The sequence below is a fragment of the Bufo bufo genome, chromosome 2, assembly GCF_905171765.1.
Source record: "Bufo bufo chromosome 2, aBufBuf1.1, whole genome shotgun sequence".
Lineage (NCBI taxonomy): Eukaryota > Metazoa > Chordata > Amphibia > Anura > Bufonidae > Bufo > Bufo bufo.
Genome location: NC_053390.1, coordinates 202,593,956 through 202,620,923, shown reverse-complemented (window position 1 = coordinate 202,620,923; position 26,968 = coordinate 202,593,956). Strand labels below are relative to the sequence as shown.

At 43.9% G+C, this 26,968-nt stretch overlaps 1 protein-coding gene across 2 annotated transcripts in view; it reads left to right on the top strand.

Moving 5' to 3' along the window:
- Positions 1-2,892: 2,892 nt before the first annotated feature.
- FBXW8 (F-box and WD repeat domain containing 8) overlaps positions 2,893-26,968 on the top strand; it is a 143,419-nt gene continuing 119,343 nt past the window's right edge. For both annotated transcript variants that reach the window (XR_005776142.1, XM_040416037.1), the window contains exons 1-2: positions 2,893-3,533; positions 22,190-22,294. Coding sequence is in view for 1 of the 2 variants with exons in the window: in XM_040416037.1 (XP_040271971.1) it covers positions 3,222-3,533; positions 22,190-22,294 (417 nt within the window). In the remaining variant the exon portion in view is untranslated. The remainder of the gene's footprint in view (positions 3,534-22,189; positions 22,295-26,968) is intronic.

Here is a 26,968-nt window from a genome sequence, read left to right as displayed (position 1 = left end):
GATGCCTTCAGTGTGAATCTACAATTTTCATAGTCATGAAAATAAAGAAAACTCTTTGAATGAGGTGTGTCCAAACTTTTGGTCTGTACTGTATATATAGTATATAATAGGCATCATCGTGTCCAAAAATGTCCGAACCTTTAAAATTTAAAAATATTTTTTCTGCACGGTGTACGCAGGAAAACTTTTTTCAAGTAGCAAAGCATAATAAAGACTATATACATGACCCGCAGAATAACAAACACAGGTATGTGGTTTTTTGCCACCCCCAAAATCCAACAGAGCCTTAAAATGTGGCGGCACTCTAAAGTACCACTAATCACTCAGTAAATGAGCAAAATGCTTGATTGTTGGGTGCTGGGCAAAACCATTATTTGTTGGCAGCACATTGCTATGAGTAAACAAGGATGTGCTGACAATAATATGATAATAATTGTTTATCCCCCATTTCATTTTCATGTGAAAGCCTCTAAAAATAAGTGCTGGTTGACGTATATCGTCAAATTGCGCTCATTTACTGCTGCGCTTTGGCCCATGTACGCCACAGTGGGCTCTAATCAATCTAATGAAGATTGCACTGTTTAGTTAATCTGCATTGTTAATGGGTGCATGGTACTGAAGGTGTTACACATTTACAATACAGACTGACTAAACAATGCAGTCTCAATAGTTTAATTAGCGCCTGCTGCGGCCCATACAGCCACGCGGTACCGGACTGCAGCACTGCCGCATCAAGACACAACCGGGACCTGTTGTCTTCGTACTCTAAGAGAACCCTCGCTCATGTTATGAAATTGCCCTGATTAAAGCTTATTGATTAATTTCACAAAATTCTGCCATGTGATCGCACTAAGGTTGTCACGATACCAAAATTGTGATTCAACTTCAAAACCATAAAAAAAGTATTATGATACTCGATACCATTCGATACAACGCGAAAACAATAAAACACCAAAACAGCCATGTGCATTCCGCATTTTAAGGAGCGTCCGGCCTGTAATAGAACAGTCCTATCCTATTTTTTGGGGGGACAAGGTGACAAAAAATGGCAACTCGCAGGGTTTTTATTTTTTTTTCTGTTACGGCGCTCACCACATAGGAGATATTTTTTTATATTTTAATAGTTTGGACTTTTTCGGACATGGCGATATGTAGTATGTTTATTTTTTTATTGTTTATATATTTTATATGTAAAATTGGGAAAGGGGGTGATTTAAACTTAATATTTTGGTGTTTTTTTTTTTTTTTTTCATTTAATAACTATTAGCCCCCTTAGGGTGCTGGCACACAGTGCAATTCTGCCATGCATTCAGGATACAGTTTTCAATGTAGCCAGTTTAGCAGCCTGGTTAAACCCTGGTGTTCTGCATAGTGGGAATGATTTAAAGGGAACCTGTCACCGGTTTTTAACCATAACAATCATTGGCATCCTGAGATTGTTCTCCCCCACCCTAATCATCCTAGGGTTTTATTAATTTTTTTAAACACCTTTAAGTGCTTCTTTTACAGTCCACTTTCACTTTTTTCAAGTTATGTAAATTAAATGCTAACCTCAACATTTCCCATTCCTAACCCCACCTCCCATTATAAGAGTGATAGAATCTAAAGATCCTGCCCTCCTCCGAAACTCACGTCCCAAACCACGCGCATGCGCAGAACCAGTCACCTCACTCCCTGATGAAAAGAAATCTAGAATATTCGCGATTACGAAGTGCCGATATTTGCGATAAAAATTCACGATTAGAATATTCACGATCAACACTACTACTGATCATATAATGTGTATTGCGCAGCTGCGATTCTTGGAAGAGAAGGGGTGGAGATGAACAATCGTAGAGGGTGTGTCTTATTTGTTTGTGGGCGTGGCTGCTTTCCAAGAGTCAGAGAACGCTAAAGAGGGCTAAACTGATGAAAGGTCCTCTTTAAAGGGAGTCTGTCACCTCCATATGGCCATATACAGGGCTTACATGGCTCTGTAGTACACCTATACAGGATTGTAACGGTACCTTCGTTCTTTTCTTTAGACTTGCACCAGCAGGAAAAACGAAGTTTAATTTATATGCAAATGAGCACTCGCAAGTGCCCAGGGGCGGCGTTCAGTGTGTAGGTGCCAAGGCTACTTTACTCCTCCCCAGCCTCTTCCTTTGCCCGCCCTCCAAGTCCGGACCTATCGATGAGGCAAGAGACTGCACAGGGGTGCCCCCAAAAGGGGAAATTTTTATATTTTTTTAAAATTCCACTACATTGTATATGTGGTTACATATTACAAAAATACTACTGAGGTTTTGACCATAGAAAATCATTGACTTTCTAGCACTGAGATCTATGGCTCAGTGGTTAGTTGTTTTGAGATTGTCATGTACTATTGTATTATCTCCTCTCTCTTATCTCTTCTTCCTTTTTGACCAATGAAACAATGTTTAAGCCTCAGTGAGGACTGCTCTCTTCTGAAGATGTATAATACGCTTACCTGATTTAAATAAAGTTAGAGATTGCTTTGACCAACTTCTGTGTCAGTGTTCAGTCTCTCAGCCACGCGTGGATATTAACCCCTGGGGGGGGTACATTGATCTGGAACACCAGAGTGTATCTAAAATGCCCTAATTTAGGGCTGCTTTAACACAATATGATGTCTGATTTGAATTTTTTACATTAATCATGGGATAACCCCTTTAAATATACATGGGGTGTCCCGCAACAAGGAAAATGTACGTTTTATTTAATTAAAAAATGTAATATATATCTATTCAAACCAAACCTTGACACAAATGTTGATGCAAAAATCAAATTTATTGCTCTAAGAAAAAAAAAAAAAAATTAAAATAAAGTTATTTTATTGTGCAATAAAGTAAGAAAACATCCCCCATGTTCTTGTATACATAAGTACCTCAAAAGGGTCCCGGACTACAGGGGGCAAAAAGGTTTACAGCTAAACAGCAAAACCTGCAGTGACCACAAGGGCTAGTAAAGCCTTCCTTCCCACATATGTCGGCGCCAGTGGGTAGTGCTGTGCGCTTTCTTCCCCATACATAACTAGAAGTGAAAATCAGCCTAGGAACCAAGATTTGGCGTCATAGTTCCCGGCCGGAAGATTCTACAGATTACACCAGCTCTCTCTGTGGGCACTGGGGGCTCGCGGTTACCCTAGCAACAAAACTTTTCCTGTCCCCCATAATGAGTATAGCGGGGCGGTAAGTGACGAGTCCCGGCCGCCGGTCAGCATGTCGCTGGGCACCTCCCTGGAAGAGTTCCGCGATCGCTGGAGGGCAGAGATCCGAGAAAGAATCTCAGTTCCGGTGCCACAAAAGCGCCGACGTTCTGCCCCCAACCCGGAGCCCGAGCTGCCCTGCGAGGGGGACGTGGCCTGGAGATGCCTCCCGGGGTCGCCGCGTCCGGACACGGATGGAGCGGAGAATCGGTACCTAGAGCTGGCGGAGAGCCTGCTGCAGGAGAGGCCGGCCGCCGTGTCAGCACTGGGGCCGGGATCTCCTCAGGGGGCGCTCACCCTGGTGGAGCAGCTCATCAGTGACCTGGTGAGTAGCAGTGCAGGGAGACTGAGGTGACGTCATCACGGCGCAACCAATCACGTTACAGTTGTTATTTTACCCCTGTGGGTTAGAAAATGAAAGACGCAAGGTGATTGGCTGTTGTGAGCATATCTATCATGTACACTGGTTGTCATGTGTGAGTCTACTGGCATGTAGCACAGGCGGGCACTGTATACTACCCAAAATGTTCTGTAGAGACATTGATACATTGGGATCTACTAAAAGGAATGACAGAATGGAATGCCCATAGACTATTTCAGCACAAATTGAAATAGTTTGTGCCAGTCCTGTGGGAACACCATTGGGCGCCTCCATCTCAGATTCCATCAGAAATACAAGACTGATTAAATCAATGGATCACATTAGAGTCAATGGAGTCCGTCAGGAGCCCTTTGTGATTGTCATTTGACATCTTCATCGTTTCTTTCTTCTGTTCCTATAATGGAATCTGCAGAACAACCTGAAGTACTGGTGTGAGCCCATCCGTAGGGCACAGTTAGGACGCAGTTGCAGGTTGGCCAAGTATCGTGAAGCCATACGAGTCGCAATGGGCTCAGATCAGCTAGTTAGGACTGCGTTGTTTAGTCGGTCTTCATTGTTAATGGCCGTGCCGTTGTTAATATCGAAGACCGACTAAGGGCGGGTTCGCATTACCGTTAGGAATTCCGTTATAGAGTTCTGTTATAACAGAGATAGCGGAACTTTAGGACGAAATGCAAAACAGAACCCTTTAAGAGGTATTCCGTTTGGCTGCATCCTAATATATTTCTATGGGCACATATTCATGACGGGAAAAAAAAGTCCTGTCGAAAATTCCGTTATAACGGAACCCTATAACGGCAGGTCTTCAATATACGGGCCCTGGCTGTTTTTGCACCGCATTACGGATGCGGACCCATTCTCTTGAATGGGTCCGGTGTGGAACCGAGGCGCTGAACCCCACGGAAGCACTACCGAGTACTTCCATGGGGCTTCTGTCCGTGCCTCTGCACCGCAAAAAAATAGAACATGTTGAATGGGTCTGGAATCCGCACGGGTGTTGCCCGTGCATTGGGGACTGCAAATTGCGTTCCCCAGTGCGTGGAACGGCCGTGTGCAAGAGGCCTAACAGTGCAGTCCCCATTAGTTAATCTGAGCCCGCTGCGGCTCATATGGCTGCATGTTACTCAGCCACAATGCAGTCTTGCTTCAACCGTGGCATAAACCCGCCATGTAGCTGTACCCTCAGGTCCATGATGTGTCTTTACATTGGGAGTATACATAGGCCCCCATTTTCTAGACAGATGCCAAAACGGCGTCCTTCAGGCTTGCGCTGGGCAGATATACGTCTGTGTGCCCTTTTTGCAGATAAGGGTTTCTCATTGTATAAATTGGGGCTGGTGGTGCTTTACTAATACTCACTGTCCGTAAGTCTCTCCCCTATGGTCTGTTGGCGAATCTGCAATACTGTGATTTTGGCCGTAACAGATATATTGCGATTTGCGTGTTGCAGTCGCAGAAGGCATGCGAGTCGCGCCGCATCCTAGGACAGCCCTGTCACACAGTGATACTTGGGCGTGACATGGGCGCACGTCGCATGCCCACATTTTCTGTGTAGACATGCCCTAAGGGGGCATTTACATGGCAGGTTTTTTTGGCGGAACAGTCATAACCACAAAAATCAATGGTTTCTTTATGTAGTTCTGATACACCCTATAATGGCAGGTTGAACTAGTGCAAGCTTAATCCACTTTTTCTGGTACATTTGTATGTGAAACCAATTCCAAAATTGGAACATTTAAGCTCTGCCTTGGGAACGTCCCCAAAATACCCACTTTTTGGGTAAAATTGCATAAAACCCAACCCTTTACTGTCTGGTTGACAGGATTGTCCCACTAAAATTGGGACTGTTGGCATGTATAAATTCGGTATGGCGATGCCAAAATATACAGTCGGGTCCATAAATATTGGGACATCGACACAATTCTAACATTTTTGGCTCTATACATCACCACAATTGATGTGAAATGAAACAAACAAGATGTGCTTTAACCCTCAGCTTTAATTTGAGGGTATTTACATCCAAATCAGGTGAACGGTGTAGGAATTACAACAGTTTGCATATGTGCCTCCCACTTGTTAAGGGACCAAAAGTAATGGGACAGAATAATTATCATAAATAAAACTTTCACTTTTTAATACTTGGTTGCAAATCCTTTGCAGTCAATTACAGCCTGAAGTCTGGAACGCATAGACATCACCAGACACTGGGTTTCATCCCTGGTGATGCTCTGCCAGGCCTCTACTGCAACTGTCTTCAGTTCCTGCTTGTTCTTGGGGCATTTTCCCTTCAGTATTATTCTTCAGCAAGTGAAATACATGCTTAATCGGTTTCAGGTCAGGTGATTGACTTGGCCATTGCATAACATTACACTTCTTTCCCAACTCTTTGGTTGCTTTCGCAGTATGCTTTGGGTCATTGTCCATCTGCACAGTGAAGCGCCGTCCAATGAGTTCTGAAGCATTTGGCTGAATATGAGCAGATAATATTGCCCGAAACACTTCAGAATTCATCCTGCTGCTTTTGTCCGCAGTCACATCATCAATAAATACAAGAGAACCAGTTCCATTGGCAGCCATACATGCCCACGCCATGACACTACCACCACCATGCTTCACTGATGAGGTGGTATGCTTAGGATCATGAGCAGTTCCTTTCCTTCTCCATACTCTTCTCTTCCCATCACTCTGGTACAAGTTGATCTTGGTCCCATCTGTCCATAAGATGTTGTTCCAGAACTGTGAAGGCTTTTTTATATGTCGTTTGGCAAACTCTAATCTGGCCATCCTGTTTTTGAGGCTCACCAATGGTTTACATCTTGTGGTGAACCCTCTGTATTCACTCTGGTGAAGTCTTCTCTTGATTGTTGACTTTGACACACATACACCTACCTCCTGGAGAGTGTTCTTGATCTGGCCAATTGTTGTGAAGGGCGTTTTCTTCACCAGGGAAAGAATTCTTCGGTCATCCACCACAGTTGTTTTCCGTGGTCCTCCGGGTCTTTTGGTGTTGCTGAGCTCACCGGTGCGTTCCTTCTTTTTAAGAATGTCCCAAACAGTTGTTTTGGCCAGGCCTAATGTTTTTGCTATCTCTCTGATGGGTTTGTTTTGTTTTTTCAGCCTAATGATGGCTTGCTTCACTGATAGTGACAGCTCTATGGATCTCATCTTGAGAGTTGATAGCAACAGATTCCAAATGCAAATAGCACACTTGAAATGAACTCTGGGCCTTTTATCTGCTCATTGTAATTGAGATAATGAGGGAATAACACACACCTGGCCATGGAACAGCTGAGAAGCCAATTGTCCCATTACTTTTGGTCCCTTAACAAGTGGGAGGCACATATGCAAACTGTTGTAATTCCTGCACCGTTCACCTGATTTGGATGTAAATACCCTCAAATTAAAGCTGACAGTCTGCAGTGGTGTATAGAGCCAAAAATGTTAGAATTGTGTCGATGTCCCAATATTTATGGACCTGTGTGTATACTGTCTTATATCTGTCTTCACTATAGCGCCCAATATGATAAGTTCCTACAAAAGGTAGGTACAATTGTCCTGCGGCACCTGCAATGCCCCCGCACAGACAAGATCAGAGTGGACCAGGCATCATTTTCATGTTTAGGATATGGACGTTCTGAGTAATGTGGAGATACTTGTGCACAAACACGCGCTGTTCTTACAAGACGCGTCCTGCAGAATGTTTAACAATGCCGTTTGTTTACATATTTATACATTATTGTTAGGATTTGCTTTGTTTAGGAGATTTTATGTCCGCAAACAACCTACAACGATCTTTCCTGACTCCCCTACAGTACGCTTCCAGCTTTGCGTGGTGCATGTTGTTCCAATGCAGGTTCAAGAAAATGCCGCCAACATGGACTACTTTGGTCCATCTTGCGGACAGAATTCTCCCATTCTGTTCAGTGGGACTGTGTAAACCACGGACTGTGTGTAGTTGGTTTTTTGCAGATTTTTTCACTGATTGTTTGTGCAATTGTGCACCTTGTATATAAGGGATCATTTATCAAACTGGTGTAAAGGAGAACTGGTTTAGTTGCCCATATTAACCAATCAGATTCTACCTTTTATTTTCCAAAGAAGCTGTCAAAAATGAAAGGTGGATTCTGATTGGGCAAACTAAACTAGTTCTACTTTACACCAGTTTGATAAATGATCCCAATAGTCTTTTTCTCCATAGACTGCAATAGGGCTGTTAAAATAATGAGAAAAGGGGTCATTTATTAAGAGTGTTTCGCCCCCCCCCCCCACCGCCGAGATTAAGTTCCTCTGTGTTGCCAGAGGAAGCACCAACGTTATGTAGAGTTGCAGGCTTCTATATAAGTTTAGCGCTTCGTCCGGCATGCCGTATGACAGAGTTAACTCTACGCCACCCTCTTGCTGAGGTAGATTTAAGTGAATTTCCACTCGAAAAAATGGCGTGGAAAATGATAAATGAGTCAGGCCTGTCGGCCCACCCATGCCACTCCCCTCCGCTTTGGAAAAGTGATGTAAGCGGGAAAAAGTTGCAAATTTTACTGCATGAATGGCGTGCGACAAAATTTGTGACCTTATTAGGATACAAAGTGGCATAAATTAGTAAATGTTCTCCAAAATGCACACCAAAAACCTCTTTAAAAATGCCCAAAATTTTTTATAAATTGTGAGGATTTTTTATAAATTTTCGTTATGCAGTTTTCCTGCAGCTTTTCTGCATACAAATCCGTAACGTGTGCAGGTAGCCCAGGGGTACTTTCGCAAGGTGTAGCTGAGGGGCTTTTGAAGCCACATTCATTTTTCAGTGCGGTCACATTTTCTTTTTAGTAAGGGTAACACATAAAATAAACGTGTTTCACTTGTACAAACCGCAGCTGCATCGAAAACCATGGCAGAGCCATCTGCAGTTTTTTCAGATGCCATTTTTGATGTGGTTTTAGCTTTATAGCTTTGTTTACAGCGCCGATCTTCAGCCCCAATTCCTTGCAGCGCCCACGTTGAATCCGCCTCACGTTTTTGTAATGGGAGCCTGTGCCGCTATTCACGTGGCCGTGGATTATTTATGTGTGCTGAGAATGGGCATATCCATTCCTGGTGCTGTTTCCACCTGGACACCATGGGAAACCTCAGTGCTAGTGTGCCCACGGACTGGCCCCACTGAATGTGGCTAAACTGACGGTGAATCCGCCGCATTGAAATTAAAAAACCATGGCAGAAACCAGAGGGATTCTGCTGTGGAATCCACAAGGGATTTTGACATTGTCAGTGTGAACATAGCCTAAGGCCTCCTGCACACGACCGTATGGCTTTTTCAGTGTTTTGTGGTCCGTTTTTCAAGGATCCGTTGTTTCGTTTTTTGTTTCCGTTGTGTTTCTGTTCCGTTTTTCCGTATGGCATATACAGTATACAGTAATTTACATAGATAAAATTGGGCTGGGCATAACATTTTCAATAGATGGTACCGCAAAAAACGGAACGGAAACGGAAGACATACGGATACATTTCCGTATGTGTTCCTTTTTTTGCGGACCCATTGACTTGAATGGGGCCACGGAACGTGATTTGCGGCCAATAATAGAACATGTTCTATCTTAAAACGGAATGCATACGGAGTACATTCTGTTTTTTTTGCAGAACCATTGAAATGAATGGTTCCGTATACGGAACGCAAAAAACGGCCAGTAAACGGGGAAAAAAACGGTCGTGTGCAGGAGGCCTACGATTGTTACTTCTACTGCGGAAGTTGGAGTGGCGGTCATATTGTTGCTGTTCCTCATATTGTCTCTAAAGGGTTTCTGTCACCAGATTTAACCCTATTAAGCTAGCTGACATTAGCGATGTGCTAATGTCAGGTAAACCTAACTAGCCTATTCCTACTTTTATCTTTGCCCCCGTTACGCCAGAAATCTAACTTTTATAATATGCTAATTAGCCTCTAGGAGTCGGGGGGGGCGTTGTTCCTGCTCCTAGAGGCTCTGTTCTCCCACCTTTGTCGCCCCCCTCCAAGACCTGATTGACAGGGCCAGACAGCGCTCGCATCTGTCTGCCAGCCCTGTGCTTTGGTGAGATCTCGCACCGTTCAGTATTCGGCGCAGGCGCGGTGAGGAAGCTGGCAGCCAGCGAGCGTCTTTCGATCACCGCGCCTGCTCCGAATTCAGAACGGCGCGAGATTTCACCAAAGCATAGGGCTGGCAGACAGATGCGAGCGCTGTCTGGCCCTGTCAATCAGGACTTGGAGGGGGCGACAAAGGTGGGAGAACGGAGCCTCTAAGAGCAGGAACAGCGCCCCCCCCCCTTCCCCCCCCCCCTCGCTCCTAGAGGCTAATTAGCATATTATAAAAGTTAGATTTCTGGCGTAACGGGGGCAAAGATAAAAGTAGGAATAGGCTAGTTAGGTTTAGCTGACATTAGCACATCGCTAATGTCAGCTAGCTTAATAGGGTTAAATCTGGTGACAGAAACCCTTTAAGGGGTTGTCAGTCCTCTAATTTCACCACCAAATGCTGAAGGATATAATTTCAGCTTCAGAATGCGTTGGAGGCAAGGTTTCCACCTGTTGGGGTGCACATTTGGTACTTCAGAACCTCTATAGTCCATCATGGTAAATAGGACTCCATTTGGAAATGCTGTAAGTCAGGAAATAATATCATGACATTGGCTAGGACCATGTGCGGGTTTCCATGTTTCAGCGGACAAAAGATTCTCAAATGTGACTTTCCAAAGAGCCACATCATTAACTAGAATCTAAAATTAATATTTTAATGTTTGTCTGTGTGCTCTTAATTGGCCTGGCAGCGCAGAAGAGTCATTTAGCCAGGCTCGGAAACGAACAGTGGAGGAGCTTTCTAATCGCCAAGTCAACAGGCGTTGATTACATAAATTAAGCAGTTAATTTGAGCCCGCTCCCATTTGCTTTCTTAAATGGATAACAAACGTCTGTGCTTCGACTCGGCTGCACAGAGCGCTCGCTTGCTGTGCTTAAATGGCAGGACCTGAACGCAACGCAGCCAAGCCATCCCTCATTTCATACGAATATATAGGACCTGGGGCTGGCCGTCCCTTTGTTTGAAACCACATATTACTCATAAGCACAACAGAGTAGCGTGTGGCGGCACCATACCAGATTGGTGGCATAGCTAGCCCTTTGACAGAAGCTTGTGCCAGCTTATGCTATTGCCAGAGTTTGGGAACCATCTCTAAAGTTTGAGTCATGTGGATTATTGCCAGGAAAAGGAAACCGTAAATGAAATTGGAACATGCGATTAACACTTTGTGTACGCTTTTAGACGTTGATCTCGCTACAGGGTTAAAGCCTATGGCCAGAGATTATAGTCTTCAGCATATTGGGCTTGGGGTGTACAATAAAGCTGCTTTGTCACTTTGTTAAAAATGACGGGGATGAGCGTTTGTTGAAATTCTATTTCCCACTAAGCAGTCTGTGTAAAGGTGCCGGCAATCGCCCTCGATCATCGGGGTGATCACGTCTTTCGGTCAGCACCCAAAATCTTAGTTTCTGTGCAGAACATCAGAGATCTGCTGCCTAGATATAATGATTCTCTATGGAGATGAGCAAAGTAGTGATCACTCGTCTCTAGAGATGAGCGAACTTCTGTTTTAAGTTCGGCGTCTAAAGTTCGGCTTCCGGTTAGCGGAGAATCCCGATATGGATTCCGAATTCCGTTGTGGTCCGTGGTAGCGGAATCAATAATGGCCATTATTGATTCCGCTACCACGGACCACAACGGAATTCGAAATCCATATCGGGATCCTCCGCTAACCGGAAGCCAAACTTTAGACGCCGAACTTAAAACAGAAGTTCGCTCATCTCTACTCGTCTCCATACAGAGGAGATGATTGCTGCATGTAAATGTAGCTCCCACCTCCTCTGAAGATAGAAATTATTGGGAATGAATGGCTTGTTCCTGATAATTGACTGTAACTTCAGTCTGTATAAAAGGATCTTTAGGGTCTATTCATATGTTGTGGCAGTCCAGAGGTACGTTTTTTTTTTTACGCCATTGTGGTTTTTGAGGAGGTTTTAACAGTATCTTAAAGGGGTTATCCCATGACGAATGTAAAAAAATAAAAATTAGATCATATAGTACATGACAGTAGGGCTGCAGTAATCGAGTATTCTATCGATTTATATTAGTAATCTAAAAAGAAAAACCTTCTTAAAATAACGTACGTAATTACGTTTTTCTTTATAAAAACAATATTTTTATTTCTTACAGTGGTGGTATGGTATAGCAAATAATTGCACACACATGACACAAGGTTTCTTTCACAGCTGCAATATACATTCTAGTTCTGTCAGAAGAACAGCCAGCCAGAATGGAGGGGTTAATGGAAGCACCTTGGCAATGGGCATGTATAAAGTTATTGGTTTGAAGGGGTTAATGGAGACACCTTGGCATTAGGCATGTATAAAGGTTATTGGTTTGGAGGGGTTAATGGAAGTTCCTTGGCAATGGGCATGTTTAAAGTTATTGGTTTGTAGGGGTTAATGAAAGCACCTTGGAGGTGCCTTCATTAACCCCTCTCTAAACCAATAACTTTATACATGCCAAGGTGGTGCCTCCATTAACCACTCTCCATCTGCCTTTCAATATCAATTTACAGTGAGTTTTCCCGATTTCCGCCCCCCCCCCCCCCCTGGCGTGCCTCTGGTGCTGTTAACTTAAATTACCTAATGGCACTGGCACTAGTGAGGAGGGCGCAGCCGCAGACACATGGAGTCCGAGACCGTCTTCATCCCAGCATGCACTGGGACCTTACGTCACACACACATCGTTAGCCAGCGTGCTGACGATGTATGTGCGCAACTGCGCATTACGCAAAGTCCTGCCTGCAGGGCGGTGCCATCTCTCTGGACTCCGGAGGACACGGAGCGGTGAGTGAGACGCTTAATTTCACTCCCGCCCCGTGATCATGTGATGTAAACGATTACTCGATGCAGGGAAACTGCATCAAGGATTTTTTGGACTCAATTTAATCGAATTATTCGAAGAATCGTTTCAGCCCTACATGACAGTCTCTTTCTAACAAATCTAGAACCAGCCCTGTACCTCACATGGGTCCAGAAATGTCCCCATTCATTGCTCTGCTAGATTTATATCAAGCTGACAGCTTAAGGGGAGTGTCCTTTCTGCTACAGGTCAGGGGGTGTGACCTTCCTGCTGGAGCTCAGTGAGCATGACAAAGAAATAAGAAAAAAAAAACAGCAGGTGGCGCTATACTGATACATTTTATTGAATAGCTCAGTGGCTATGCAAAATTTTTAATTACAGGCATTTACAAAAGTATTCAGATCCAGGTGAAAAAAGCGTTTTTCACAAGTATGGATTGACGAATTTCTGGCTCACATACATGATCAATTACAGACTGGGGGCTGCTATAAGGTAATGCTGGCAGTTTTATATCACTTTTAGAGGTGACAGGTTCCCTTTAAAGAGGACCTGTCACCATAAACTACAGCGCAAAATGTAGCGTGTTATAAAGCAGGAGTAGCTGAGCAGATTGATATAAAGTTTTGTGGTAAAAGATTCTGTAAAACTTGTAATTTATACATTTATATCTCTGCTCTTTCTGACTTCAGTTGTACATCGTGGAGGTGTAAGGCTACTTTCACACTAGCGTTTTTTGCGTATCCGTCATGGATCTGCAAAAACGCTTCCGTTACAATAATACAGCTGCATGCATCCGTCATGAACGGATCCGGTTGCATTATGTCTTCTATAGCCATGACTGATCCGTCTTGAACACCGTTGAAAGTCAATGGGGGACGGATCCGTTTTCTGTTGTGCCAGATTGTGTCAGAGAAAACGTTGGGCTCCGCTTCGTCGGGCGGACAGCAAAACGCTGCAGTCAGCCTCCAGAGCGGAATGGTGACTGATTGGAGGCAAACTGATGAATTCTGAGCGGATCCTTTTCATTCAGAATGCATTAGGTCAAAACTGATCCGTTTTGGACCGCTTGTGAGAGCCCTGAACGGATCTAACAAATGGAAAGCCAAAAATCTAGTGTGAAAGTAGCCTAAGTCTGTATACATAGATAGCTGTCAGTCACTGATAGTTGTACACAGGGAGGTGTTATCAGTGATTGATAGCATTCCCTGTGTAAGTCTGTATACATAGATATCTGTCAGTCACTGATAGCTGTACACAGGGGAGGTGTTATCAGTGATTGATAGCATTCTCTGGGTAAGTGTGTATACATAGATAGCTGTCAGTCACTGATAGTTGTACACAGGGGAGGTGTTATCAGTGATTGATTGCATTCCCTGTGTAAGTGTGTATACATAGATAGCTGTCAGTCACTGATAGCTGTACACAGGGGAGGTATTATCAGTGATTGATTGCATTCTCTGTGTAAGTGTGTATACATAGATAGCTGTCAGTCACTGATAGTTGTACACAGGGGAGGTGTTATCAGTGATTGATTGCATTCTCTGTGTAAGTGTGTATACATAGATAGCTGTCAGTCACTGATAGTTGTACACAGGGGAGGTGTTATCAGTGATTGATTGCTTTCTCGGTGTAAGTGTGTATACATAGATAGGTGTCAGTCACTGATAGCTGTACACAGGGGAGGTATTATCAGTGATTGGTAGCATTCCCTGTGTAAGTGTGTATACATAGATAGCTGTCAGTCACTGATAGTTGTACACAGGGAGGTGTTATCAGTGATTGATAGTATTCTCTGTGTAAGTGTGTATACATAGATATCTGTCAGTCACTGATAGCTGTACACAGGGGAGGTGTTATCAATGATTGGTAGCATTCCCTGTGTAAGTGTGTATACATAGCTGTCAGTCACTGATAGTTGTACACAGGGAGGTGTTATCAGTGATTGATAGCATTCCCTGTGTAAGTCTATATACATAGATAACTGTCAGTCACTGATACCTGTACACAGGGGAGGTGTTATCAGTGATTGATAGCATTCTCTGTGTAAGTGTGTATACATAGATAGCTGTCAGTCACTGATAGCTGCACACAGGGAGGTGTTATCAGTGATTGAAAGCATTCTCTGTGTAATTGTGTATATATAGATAGCTGTCAGTCACTGATAGCTGTACATGGGAGGTGTTATCAGTGATTGATAGTATTCTCTGTGTAAGGCCCCTTCACACGAGCGAGTTTTCCACGTGGGTGCAATGCGTGTTGTGAACGCATAGAACCTGCACTGAATCCTGACCCATTCATTTCAATGTGTCCGTGTACATGTGCGTTTTTTTTCACGCATCAGTTCTGCATTGCGTGAAAAACTCAGCATGTTCTATATTCTTCGTTTTTCACACAGCTCTGGCCCCATAGAAGCGAATGGGGCTTCAGTAAAAAACACATTGCATCCGCAAGCAAGTGCGGATGCAATGCATATTTCACTGATGGTTGCTAAGAGATGTTGTTTGTGAACCTTCAGTTTTTTATCACGCTCGTCAAAAATGCATCAAAACGCATTGCACCCGCGCGGAAAAAACTGAACAACTGAACGCAATTGCAGACAAAACTGACTGAACTTGCTTGCAAAATGGTGCGAGTTTCACTGAACGCATCCGGACCTAGTCCATCACGCTTGTGTGAAAGAGGCCTAAGGCCCCTTTCACACGGGCGAGTTTTCCGTGCGAGTGCAATGCGTGACGTGAGCGCATTGCACCCGCTTTGAATTCTGACCCATTCATTTCAATAGGGCTGTGTACATGAGCGATGTTTTTCACGCATCACTTGTGCGTTGCGTGAAAATCGCAGCATGTTCTATATTCTACGTTTTTCATGCAACGCAGGCCCCATGGAAGTGAATTGCTTGCGGACCCCATTAACCACCTCCGGACCGCCTAACGCAGGATCGCGTTCCGGAGGTGGCAGCCCTGCGCAGAGTCACGCATATATGCGTCATCTCGCGATGGCCGAGATTTCCTGTGAACGCGCGCACACAGGCGCGCGCGCGCGCTCACAGGAACGGAAGGTAAGAGAGTTGATCTCCAGCCTGCCAGCGGCGATCGTTCGCTGGCAGGCTGGAGATGTGTTTTTTTTAACCCCTGACAGGTATATTAGACGCTGTTTTGATAACAGCGTCTAATATACCTGCTACCTGGTCCTCTGGTGGTCCCCTTTGTTTGGATCGACCACCAGAGGACACAGGTAGCTCAGTAAAGTAGCACCAAGCACCACTACACTACACTACACTACACCCCCCCCCCCCCGTCACTTATTAACCCCTTATTAGCCCCTGATCACCCCATATAGACTCCCTGATCACCCCCCTGTCATTGATTACCCCCCTGTCATTGATTACCCCCCTGTCATTGATCAACCCCCTGTAAAGCTCCATTCAGACGTCCGCATGATTTTTACGGATCCACTGATAGATGGATCGGATCCGCAAAACGCATCCAGACGTCTGAATGAAGCCTTACACGGGCGTGATCAATGACTGTGGTGATCACCCCATATAGACTCCCTGATCACCCCCCTGTCATTGATTACCCCCCTGTAAAGCTCCATTCAGATGTCCGCATGATTTTTACGGATGCACTGATAGATGGATCGGATCCGCAAAACGCATACGGACGTCTGAATGAAGCCTTACAGGGGCATGATCAATGACTGTGTTTATCACCCCATATAGACTCCCTGATCACCCCCCTGTCATTGATCACCCCCCTGTCATTGATCACCCCCCCTGTCATTGATCACCCTCTGTAAGGCTCCATTCAGACATTTTTTTGGCCCAAGTTAGCGGAATTATTATTTTTTTTTCTTACAAAGTCTCATATTCCACTAACTTGTGTCAAAAAATAAATCTCACATGAACTCACCATACCCCTCACGGAATCCAAATGCGTAAAATTTTTTAGACATTTATATTCCAGACTTCTTCTCACGCTTTAGGGCCCCTAGAATGCCAGGGCAGTATAAATACCCCACATGTGACCCCATTTCGGAAAGAAGACACCCCCAGGTATTCCGTGAGGGGCATATTGAGTCCATGAAAGATTGAAATTTTTGTCCCAAGTTAGCGGAACGGGAGACTTTGTGAGAAAAAAATTAAAAATATCAAATTCCGCTAACTTGTGCCAAAAAAAAAAAAATTTCTATGAACTCGCCATGCCCCTCATTGAATACCTTGGGGTGTCTTCTTTCCAAAATGGGGTCACATGTGGGGTATTTATACTGCCCTGGCATTCTAGGGGCCCCAAAGCGTGAGAAGAAGTCTGGTATCAAAATGTCTAAAAATGCCCTCCTAAAAGGAATTTGGGCACCTTTGCGCATCTAGGCTGCAAAAAAGTGTCACACATCTGGTATCGCCGTACTCAGGAGAAGTTGGGGAATGTGTTTTGGGGTGTCATTTTACATATACCCATGCTGGGGTGAGATAAATATCTTGGTCAAATGCCAACTTTGTATAAAAAAATGGGAAAAGTTGTCTTTTGCCAAGATATTTCTCTCACCCAGCAAGGGTATATGTAAAATGACACCCCAAAACACATTCCCCAACTTCTTCTGAATACGGCGATGCCACATGTGTGACACTTTTTTGCAGCCTAGGTGGGCAAAGGGGCCCATATTCCAAAGAGCACCTTTAGGATTTCACAGGTCATTTACCTACTTACCACACATTAGGGCCCCTGGAAAATGCCAGGGCAGTATAACTACCCCACAAGTGACCCCATTTTTGAAAGAAGACACCCCAAGGTATTCCGTGAGGGGCATGGCGAGTTCCTAGAATTTTTTATTTTTTGTCACAAGTTAGTGGAAAATGCTGATTTTTTATTTATTTATTTATTTATTTTTTTTCATACAAAGTCTCATATTCCACTAACTTGTGACAAAAAATAAAAACTTCCATGAACTCACTATGCCCATCAGCGAATACCTTGGGGTCTCTTCTTTCCAAAATGGGGTCACTTGTGGGGTAGTTATACTGCCCTGGCATTCTAGGGGCCCAAATGTGTGGTAAGGAGTTGAAATCAAATTCTGTAAAAAATGACCTGTGAAAACCGAAAGGTGCTCTTTGGAATATGGGCCCCTTTGCCCACCTAGGCTGCAAAAAAGTGTCACACATCTGGTATCTCCGTACTCAGGAGAAGTTGGGGAATGTGTTTTGGGGTGTCATTTTACATATACCCATGCTGGGTGAGAGAAATATCTTGGCAAAAGACAACTTTTCCCATTTTTTTATACAAAGTTGGCATTTGACCAAGATATTTATCTCACCCAGCATGGGTATATGTAAAAAGACACCCCAAAACACATTCCTCAACTTCTCCTGAATACAGAGATACCAGATGTGTGACACTTTTTTGCAGCCTAGGTGGGCAAAGGGGCCCATATTCCAAAGAGCACCTTTCGGATTTCACTCGTCATTTTTTACAGAATTTGATTTCAAACTCCTTACCACACATTTGGGCCCCTAGAATGCCAGGGCAGTATAACTACCCCACAAGTGACCCCATTTTGGAAAGAAGAGACCCCAAGGTATTCGCTGATGGGCATAGTGAGTTCATAGAACTTTTTATTTTTTGTCACAAGTTAGTGGAATATGAGACTTTGTAAGAAAAAAAAAATAAAAAATAAAATCATCATTTTCCGCTAACTTGTGACAAAAAATAAAAAGTTCTATGAACTCACTATGCCCATCAGCGAATACCTTAGGGTGTGTGTACTTTCCTAAATGGGTCATTTGTGGGGTGTTTTGTACTGTCTGGGCATTGTAGAACCTCAGGAAACATGACAGGTGCTCAGAAAGTCAGAGCTGCTTCAAAAAGCGGAAATTCACATTTTTGTACCATAGTTTGTAAACGCTATAACTTTTACCCAAACCATTTTTTTTTTTACCCAAACATTTTTTTTTTTATCAAAGACATGTAGAACAATAAATTTAGAGCAAAATTTATATATTGATGTAGTTTTTTTTGCAAAATTTTACAACTGAAAGTGAAAAATGTCATTTTTTTGCAAAAAAATCGTTAAATTTCGATTAATAACAAAAAAAGTAAAAATGTCAGCAGCAATGAAATACCACCAAATGAAAGCTCTATTAGTGAGAAGAAAAGGAGGTAAAATTCATTTGGGTGGTAAGTTGCATGACCGAGCAATAAATGGTGAAAGTAGTGTAGGTCAGAAGTGTAAAAAGTGGCCTGGTCTTTCAGGGTGTTTAAGCACTGGGGGCTGAAGTGGTTAAAGTCCATTTACTTTATTATTTTTCATTATAACATGGTTATAATGGAAAATAATAGCATTCTTTAATACAGAATGCTAAGTAAAATGACCATTGAGGGTTAAAAAATTACTCACCTTATCCACTTGATCGCGCTGCCGTTATTGTCTTCTTTCAGGACCTGCAAAAGGACCTGCACTGACGTCATCGCGCTCACCTTGTGGTGAGTGTGATGATGTCAGCGCAAGTCCTTTTGCAGGTCCTGCTAGAAGAAGAAAGAAGACGATAACGGCAGCGCGATCAAGTGGATGAGGCGAGTAATTTTTTAACCCTCAATGGTCATTTTACTTAGCATTCTGTATTAAAGAATGCTATTCTTTTCCATTATAACCATGTTATAATGGAAAATAATAAAATCTACAGAACACCAAACCCGAACTTCAGTGAAGAAGTCCGGGTTCGGGTCTGGGTACCACATTCAGTTTTTCATCATGCGCGTGCAAAACGCATTAAAACGCTTTGCACTCGCGCGGAAAAAACTGAACAACGCAATCGCAAACAAAACTGACTGGAATTGCGTGTGCACTCGAGCGGGTTTCCCGCAATGCACCCGCAACACATCCGGACCTCTTCCGCGACGCCCGTGTGAAAGGGGCCTAAGTGTAGTGATGGCCAGTTAGCAGTGTTCGCCGACGAACACATGCGATCTGCCATGTTTATTTCCAAGCCCGGCGATGCAGAGGTAAGTCCTTACCTGTGCCTGCGCCGCGAGCCGCTCTGAAACACATGCAGTCACCAGGAGCAGGCAGTTCCGAGAACAGATTTCATCGGGCTGTTCTCGGAACTGCCTGCTCCCGGTGACAGCATGTGTTTCAGAGCGGCTCGCGGCACAGGTAAGGACTTACCACTGCATCGCCGGGCTTGGGAATAAAGATGGCAGATTGCATGTGTTCGTCGGCGAACACTGCGAACTGGCCATCACTGCCTAAGTGTATATATAGATAGCTGTCAGTCATTGATAGTTGTACACAGGGGAGGTATTATCAGTGATTGATAGCATTCTCTGTGTAAGTGTGTATACATAGATATCTGTTAGTCACGGATAGTTGTACACAGGGGAGGTATTATCAGTGATTGATAACTTTCTCTGTGTAAGTGTGTATACATAGATAGCTGTCAGTCACTGATAGTTGTACACAGGGGAGGTATTATCAGTGATTGATAGCATTCTCTGTGTAAGTGTGTATACATAGATATCTGTCAGTCACGGATAGTTGTACACAGGGGAGGTATTATCAGTGATTGATAACTTTCTCTGTGTAAGTGTGTATACATAGATAGCTGTCAGTCACGGATAGTTGTACACTGGGGAGGTGTTATCAGTGACTGATAGTATTCTCTGTGTAAGTGTGTATGCATAGATAGCTGTCAGTCACTGATAGATGTACACAGGGGAGGTATTATCAGTGATTGATAGCATTCTCTGTGTAAGTGTATATACATAGATAAATGTCAGTCACTGATAGCTGTACACAGGGAGGTGTTATCAGTGATTGATAGTATTCTCTGTGTAAGTCTATATACATAGATAGCTGTCAGTCATTGATAGATGTACACAGAGGGGTGTTATCAGTGATTGATAGTATTCTCTGTGTAAGTGTGTATACATAGATAGCTGTCAGTCACTGATACCTGTACATGGGGAGGTGTTATCAGTGATTGATAGCATTCTCTGTGTAAGTCTATATACATAGATAGCTGTCAGTCACTGATAGCTGTACACAGGGAGGTGTTATCAGTGATTGATAGCATTCTCTGTGTAAGTCTATATACATAGATAGCTGTCAGTCACTGATAGATGTACACAGAGGGGTGTTATCAGTGATTGATAGTATTCTCTGTGTAAGTGTGTATACAGAGATAGCTGTCAGTCACTGATAGCTGTACACAGGGGAGGTGTTATCAGTGATTGACAGCTTTCTTGGTGTAAGTGTGTATACATAGATAGCTGTCAGTCACTGATTGCCGTTCACAGGGGTGGTCTTAAAGAGTCAATTAAAGTGGGAGTACTCTCATCCAAGCCCTTCATGCATGTCTGTGGTGGAATCAACAGGAATTGTTGGGTAGCTACCTAATGTCTATGACCAATTCATAAGTGTATTCAGGCGTTCCTGTCACCACACATTGCAGTGCAATTTTTTTTCAATTTTTAATATGTGATAGGGACATAACAGAAGTGTTGATCGGCGGGGGTCCCAGCTCTGAGTCCCCCACCGATAGCTAGAACGAAGACTCACAAACGCTCAGTCAAATGAAGCTGCTGAGCGCGAGACTGTAGACGGTTTTCAATAGAAAGTGTATGAGCTCGTCCACAGTCTCGCGCTCAGTAGTGAGGGGGAAGGAGTGCTCGGCTGTGAGTGTTTGACCCCCCCCGTTCTAGCGATCGGTGGGGGTCTCAGAGCTGAGATCCCCTCTAAACAAAACACTTCTGATATGTCCCTATGACATATACTAAAAATTGAAAAAAAAGTTACTCTTTAATGTCCATAGAAGTGGTAGAAACAGCACTATATGGACTTGCTCGCTCACTCCCATGTCGTAGAACTGAACGTTTGTTTGGGGAGGTGGGTGAATATATGGGAAATGCAGCCGTATAGAAAACATCTACAACTAAACAGTTAAACAATCTAATAGACCACACATCTTTATTGAAAGGATCATTGTTTTACTATGAATCTTATAGTTTAAAAAAAGCATCTTACAGAATACTAGACTGCAGAGATAATAGCTGAGGATATCATCCGGTGTATGATCAAAAAAGGCAAAGACACAATTGGTAATGACAGACATGAGAATGACTGACGGCTATTATCCCAGATGCTCCGTTTAAAAAAAAAAAAAAATTATTTTTTTCCTGAGAAATGATTGTTGTCTTTTTAAAGTTTGAAGGGGTTGTCCACCCCGGGGACCTTTTCTGCAGATCCCACTTCGTGGCTGGACCCATGGTGGGAATCATACTTGATCCACACGGTTGCATTCCAGCTCCTATTCTCCTCTGCAGATCACCGGTCACCCCGTGTCAACCAAGATATCCTGACCCCGTGATACATATGATGCATGGGGGATGCTTTACAGCTGCAGCCAGGTATTGGCTGTGGTGCCCACATGACCCGAGTGTCTAGCACCACATGTATTATGCATTTTAGACCCTTTTTGCTCCTCGCTAGACATAGCGTGGAGTAACGGGGGGGGGGGGGCATGGCTCCGTTTTGTAAAGAGCTTTGAGGCCTCTGCTATACGACATACGTGTACTGTATATATAAGAAGGTACGATTCCTATAATCCTTCACATGGGGTTATGGAGGTGAAAATCTCAGTGGAAATCATGGACAATAAATGAATTTTCATTTTCTTTCCTAATGGATTCTTTTGTTTTCTTCCAGAATGAAATAAATGAGATACCTTTCTTTGATATCCAGCTGCCATATGAGATTGCCCTACAAATCTTTCAGTACTTGGACAGGAAAGAGCTGGGCAGATGTGCACAGGTACGTATGTTTCTCTTTGGTTGGATGTCTTGTATGTTTTTCATCTGTAGACTGCGGATGAGTCTTGGGTTACAGGACAGCCAAGCTGCTTCAAGTAGTCCATTGTTTACAAGCAAGGGTCTCTTTTTGTAAATGTTTTCTGGTTGTATTTGTCTTGCTAAATTGTCTGTATCCTTTGTAATGTCACTTTTTATTTAAAAAATGGTCTGACAGGTAAGGGTACTCTCACACTTGCGGCAGAAGATTCCGGCAGGCAGTTCCATCGCCGGAACTACCTGCTGGATCCGTCAAAACGTATGCAAACTGATGGCATTTGTCAGACGGATCAAGATCCTGATCCGTATGACAAATGCATTGAAATTCCGGATCCCTCTCTCCGGTGTCATCCGGAAAAACAGATCCGGCATTTTATTTTTTTCAATTTTTTTTTTCAGTCTGAGCAAGCGCAGACCGCAATGCCGGATCCGTTTTTGCCGGAACACTCGAGGCCGGATCCGGCATTAATTCTTGTCAATGGGAAAAAATTCCGGATCCGGCATTCCGGCTAGTGTTCCGGAATTTGGGACGGAGATAAAACGCAGCATGCTGCGGTAATATCTCCGTCCTGAAAAGGCAAAGAGACTGAACTGAAGACATCCTGATGCATCCTGAACTGATTGCTCTCCATTCAGAATGAATTAGGATAAAACTGATCAGTTCTTTTCCGGTATAGAGCCCCTAGGACGGAACTCAGGGCTGGAAAAGAATAACGCTAGTGTGAAAGTACCCTAATAGCATGGGGCAGTGACAAGAGATGTAGACCTTTTACCTCAAAGGCTTACAAAGGAAAGTTGTCATTGGGACTAATCCCTTTAAAAAAGCAACCAAACCAATATTAGGCTACTTTCACATCTGTGTTTTTTGAGATCCGGCAGAGGATCTCAAAACCTAAATTAAAAGGATCCGTTCCATTTAATACATCTTGATGGCTTAGTTTCTGCTGTATCCGGTTGCATTAAATCAAAACTGAACAAACCTTATCAGGCATGAAAATCATTGTAAGGCTACTTTCACACTGGCGATTTGGCTTTCCGTTTCTGAGATCCGTTCAGGGCTCTCACAAACGGTCCAAAACGAATCAGTATTTCCCTAATGCATTCTGAATGGAAAAGGATCCGCTCAGAATGCATCAGTTTGTCTCCGTTCCGTCTCCATTCCGCTCTGGAGGCGGACATCAAAACGCTGCTTGCAGCGTTTTGCTGTCCGTATGATGGAGCGGAGCCAAACGTTTTCTCTGACACAATCGGGTACAATAGAAAACGGATCCGTCCCCCATTGACTTTCAATGGTGTTCAAGACGGATCAGTCATGGCTATAGAAGACATAATACAACCGGATCCGTTCATGACGGATGCATGTGGTTGTATTATTGTAACGGAAGCGTTTTTGCAGATCCATGACGGATCCGCAAAAAACACTAGTGTGAAAGTAGCCTGTCAATGGGTGCCTGATCCGTTTTTTTCTGGAACGAAAAAAACAGATCCGGCACCATTGACTTACATTGATTTTCATGCTGGATCCGGTTTGTTCAGCTTTGTAAACCGTACACAAAAACGCTGCTTGCAGTGGTTTCTTGTCCGGCCCCAAAATGCATCTGAACTGAGCTGATGCATACTGATCAGTTTTGTGCCCATTGATAATGAATGGAGACAAAACTGATCCGTTTAAGGCTACTTTCACAGTCGCGTTTTGGGCAGATCCGTCATAGATCTGCAAAAACGGATCAGTTACAATAATACAACCGCCTGCATCAGTCATGAACGGATCAGTTAGTGTTATCTGTAACATAGCCAAGACGGATCCGTCATGAACTCCAGTGAAAGTCAATGGGGGACGGATCCGTTTTCTATTGTGCCAGATTGTGTCATAGAAAACGGATCCGTCCCCATTGACTTACATTGTGTCAGAACGGATCCGTTTGGCTCAGTTTCGTCAGATGGACACCAAAACACTGCAGGCAGCGTTTTGGTGTCCGTCTCCAGAGCGGAATGGAGATGGAATGGAGGCAAAGTGATGCATTTCTGAGCAGATCCTTTTCTATTCAGAATGCATTAGGGAAATACTGATCCGTTTTGGACCGAATGTGAGAGCCCTGAACGGATCTCAGAAACGGAAAGCCAAAACGCCAGTGTGAAAGTAGCCTAATTCAGGTTTTGAGATCCTCTGCCGGATCTTAAAACCTGAATTAAAAACCCAGATGTGAAAGTAGCCTCCTAGCTGAAGGTGCGCAGTATTCTAGTGCAGCAGAACACTTTCTTGCACTGTCCAGAATTGGTGCTGGTTTTTTTTTCTTAAAGGAGTCTGTACTGTAGTTTTCCTTTAACAAAGTTGGTTCAGAAAACTAATTTCCAAATACCCCATTAAAGCATTCTGCTTTAGGTACGAGGTCCCTCATTATTTACTGCCATCAAGTACCTTAGAGACAGCATCTCTTTCTAAAATCCCTGGCATGTTGGTATGTTAGTTGGTCAATTCCCTGACTTAACGCAATGTTTCATTTCCCTCGTGGTGGTGATGCTGCTTCAGGGACATTAAAATGTATTTAGTTGCTTCTCTGTGTCACCATAGCAAACCTTTATGACAAATTTGGTAGTCTGTTGCCAAGGGGAGCAAACATCAGCAAGACTGAACATACACTTTAAAGGGAGTCTGTCACCAATTATGACCATGCTAAAAATCTGACTGCACTTTGTAGGGGAGGGGGAGAACATTATGAACATACCTTTTGTGGAGCTTTTATTATCAGTAGTACTCTGAATATGAAGTTTTATTCTGCCAGATTCTGTTCCTTAAGTGTCCAGGGGGTGGAGCTTCACTGAAAAGTGCTCTCTGCATTGAGCTGCTTCACAGCCCCTCCCCTCAGATCTGAATGACAGCTATAGGGGTCTCCTGATTGGATGCCCTAGCTGCCCCTCAGAGCGGAGGGGCTGTCAAGCAGCTTAACCGCCTCCGAACCGCCTAACGCAGGATCGCGTTCCGGAGGCGGCAGCCCTGCGCAGAGTCACGCATATATGCGTCATCTCGCGGGACGCGAGATTTCCTGTGAACGCGCGCACACAGGCGCGCGCGTTCACAGGATCGGAAGGTAAGCGAGTGGATCTCCAGCCTGCCAGCGCGATCGTTCGCTGGCAGGCTGGAGATGTGATTTTTTTTTAAACCCCTAACAGGTATATTAGACGCTGTTTTGATAACAGCGTCTAATATACCTGCTACCTGGTCCTCTGGTGGTCCCTTTTGTTGGATCGACCACCAGAGGACACAGTAGCTCAGTAAAGTAGCACCAAGCACCACTACACTACTACACCCCCCCCCTGTCACCTATTAACCCCTTATGAACCCCTGATCACCCCTGATCACCCCATATAGACTCCCTGATCACCCCCCTGTCATTGATCACCCCCCTGTCATTGATCACCCCCCTGTAAGGCTCCATTCAGATGTCCGTATGATTTTTACGGATCCACTGATATATGGATCGGATCCGCAAAACGCATCCAGACGTCTGAATGAAGCATTACACGGGCGTGATCAATGACTGTGGTGATCACCCCATATAGACTCCCTGATCACCCCCTGTAAGGCTGCATTCAGATGTCCGTATGATTTTTACGGATCCACTGTTACATGGATCGGATCCGCAAAACACATACGGACATCTGAATGGAGCCTTATAGGGGGGTGATCAATAGCGGAATTTTATTTTTTTTTTCTTACAAAGTCTCATATTTCCGCTAACTTGTGTCAAAAAAATAAAATCTCACATGAACTCACCATACCCCTCACGGAATCCAAATGCGTAAAATTTTTTAGACCTTTTATATTCCAGACTTCTTCTCACGCTTTAGGGCCCCTAGAATGCCAGGGCAGTATAAATACCCCACATGTGACCCCATTTCGGAAAGAAGACACCCCAAGCTATTCGCTGAGGGGCATATTGAGTCCATGAAAGATTGAAATTTTTGTCCCAAGTTAGCGGAAAGGGAGACTTTGTGAGAAAAAAAAAATAAAAAATCAATTTCCGCTAACATGTGCCAAAAAAAAAAAAATTTCTATGAACTCGCCATGCCCCTCATTGAATACCTTGGGGTGTCTTCTTTCCAAAATGGGGTCACATGTGGGTATTTATAATGCCCTGGCTTTTTAGGGCCCTAAAGCGTGAGAAGAAGTCTGGGATCCAAATATCTAAAAATGCCCTCAAGTAAAAGGAATGTGGGCCCCTTTGCACACCTAGGCTGCAAAAAAGTGTCACACATCTGGTATCGCCGTACTCAGGAGAAGTTGGGCAATGTGTTTTGGGGTGTCATTTTACATATACCCATGCTGGGTGAGATAAATATCTTGGTCAAATGCCAACTTTGTATAAAAAATGGGAAAAGTTGTCTTTTGCCGAGATATTTCTCTCACCCAGCATGAGTATATGTAAAAAGACACCCCAAAACACTGCCCAACTTCTCCTGAATACGGCGATACCACATGTGTGACACTTTTTTGCAGCCTAGGTGGGCAAAGGGGCCCACATTCCAAAGAGCACCTTTCGGATTTCACAGGTCATTTACCTACTTACCACACATTAGGGCCCCTAGAATGCCAGGGCAGTATAACTACCCCACAAGTGACCCCATTTTGGAAAGAAGA